General features: G+C 44.2%; 1 protein-coding gene across 1 annotated transcript; it reads left to right on the plus strand. All coding sequences in view use genetic code 11, as the record gives it.

Moving 5' to 3' along the window:
- Nucleotides 1-579: 579 nt before the first annotated feature.
- Nucleotides 580-835, plus strand: EGR_09545 (hypothetical protein; the record flags this gene model as incomplete). The annotated part of the gene is made up of 2 exons (XM_024498794.1): nt 580-598; nt 732-835. 2 exons carry the CDS (start codon nt 580-582, stop codon nt 833-835), a joined length of 123 nt encoding a protein of 40 aa, XP_024346801.1.
- Between the last annotated feature and the right edge of the window lie 678 nt (nt 836-1,513).

The raw sequence follows: 1,513 nt of genomic DNA on the forward strand, positions 1-1,513 counted from the left end.
CAGATGCGGATTGGAGGAGTAAGGGAGGCGGAGGCAGATAAGGATGCAGGGACAGAGGAGGATAAGTTATTGATGGCTAGCTTAGAGGTAGAACAGCTGAAGAAGGAATAGGATCTCTAAGTCAGCACTAGTTGTGATTTCCTCGATGACAATGAAGACAATTGTCGAGATAGTTTTGGTAAGACGAGAAGACGTCGTCTTTCTTGTGTAAAGGCACACAGAGAAACAGACACCATGCTCTACATGTACTGAGTGTGGAAAAACCAAGAGCTGAACAATAGGATTGCCAAATGCATTATTGGTAGTAGATGAAAAGGGGAATGAAAAAATTGAGAAGAGTTGATGGATGAGCTTGAAGTGGATTGGCGAATTTCGTGCATATTATGAGCAACTAAGGAGCAATTGAAACATTATTTTGAGTACCATTTAGACGTGCTGTTATTTATAGCTTTATTGATAAATGAATTAACTGATTAACTAGTCGATCAATAATGGTCGATAATGTTTTAGAACATGGATGGCACCAGATGTGAAATTGGTTGTTGTTATTGGTTGGTTGTTATATGTGTGGTATTTGGAATGGCATTTGTGGGCCAAGGTAATCAACCAAAATAAAATGATAAAAGCGGCAAAAACTATTAGCGGTCAGTAAGTTGCAAATTGCTGCATTTGTCACTTTTACAATCACGGACACTACAGCTACACCAACGCTGCATTCTGCGTAACATTAGTCTCCTTGGTGGCGGAGTATGCCCGCCCCTACCCACAAATGGCCTGTGGCTTGTCCTCCTCCACCGATGAACACTGTCAACTGACCAGCGAGAATACGCTATAGACCCTGACGAGACCACCTTGATCATGTCGCGATGGAGCTTACTCATTTTCACAAGATGCGACAATGTCGGCTAGCCCAATCTCAAATGAATTATCATCCATCAACTGCCTATGGATGAATTTCGAGCCAAATTTGCTTTGCCTGTCCTCACCAAAGCTTTCGACAAGATGCAAGACATATCAAGGCGTTTATTCACTTGCAAGTGTAGCAGGGACTAAAACTAACAAGGACTGATGTGCAAGCACAAAGGAACGTGAGATAAGAGACATCTGGAAGCTGTAAGTAGAGCTGACAGCAGGTACTATGCGTCAATCAGCAAGTGTCTACGTTACTATACAAACAAAAGTGAAGTAAAAAGGAGAAGAAAAAAGTGATCATGAAAATTGGTCCAGGGTGACAATATTTGATGAAAGAGGAATGTGAAGTCGGTGAGTAGGACCTCAGTGTGCAGGCGGGACGTGGCAATCGAGACGCTGCCCATGCAATGAGAGTGAAAGTGGCTGGCAATAGGTGCAATGACGTGCGGCGAAGGCAACTACAATTGCACTGACGCGTCACAAGCCGCTGAGTGTGCCCCCATGACACACAACCACGACCACATGACTACCACTGTCTACATATCTGCTGTCCGCTGCGCCATCAGAGAGTGCTTCCCCACCGCATTCACTCGATGATGAC

This window comes from Echinococcus granulosus (assembly GCF_000524195.1).
Source record: "Echinococcus granulosus chromosome Unknown EG_S00152, whole genome shotgun sequence".
Taxonomy (NCBI): Eukaryota; Metazoa; Platyhelminthes; class Cestoda; order Cyclophyllidea; family Taeniidae; genus Echinococcus; species Echinococcus granulosus.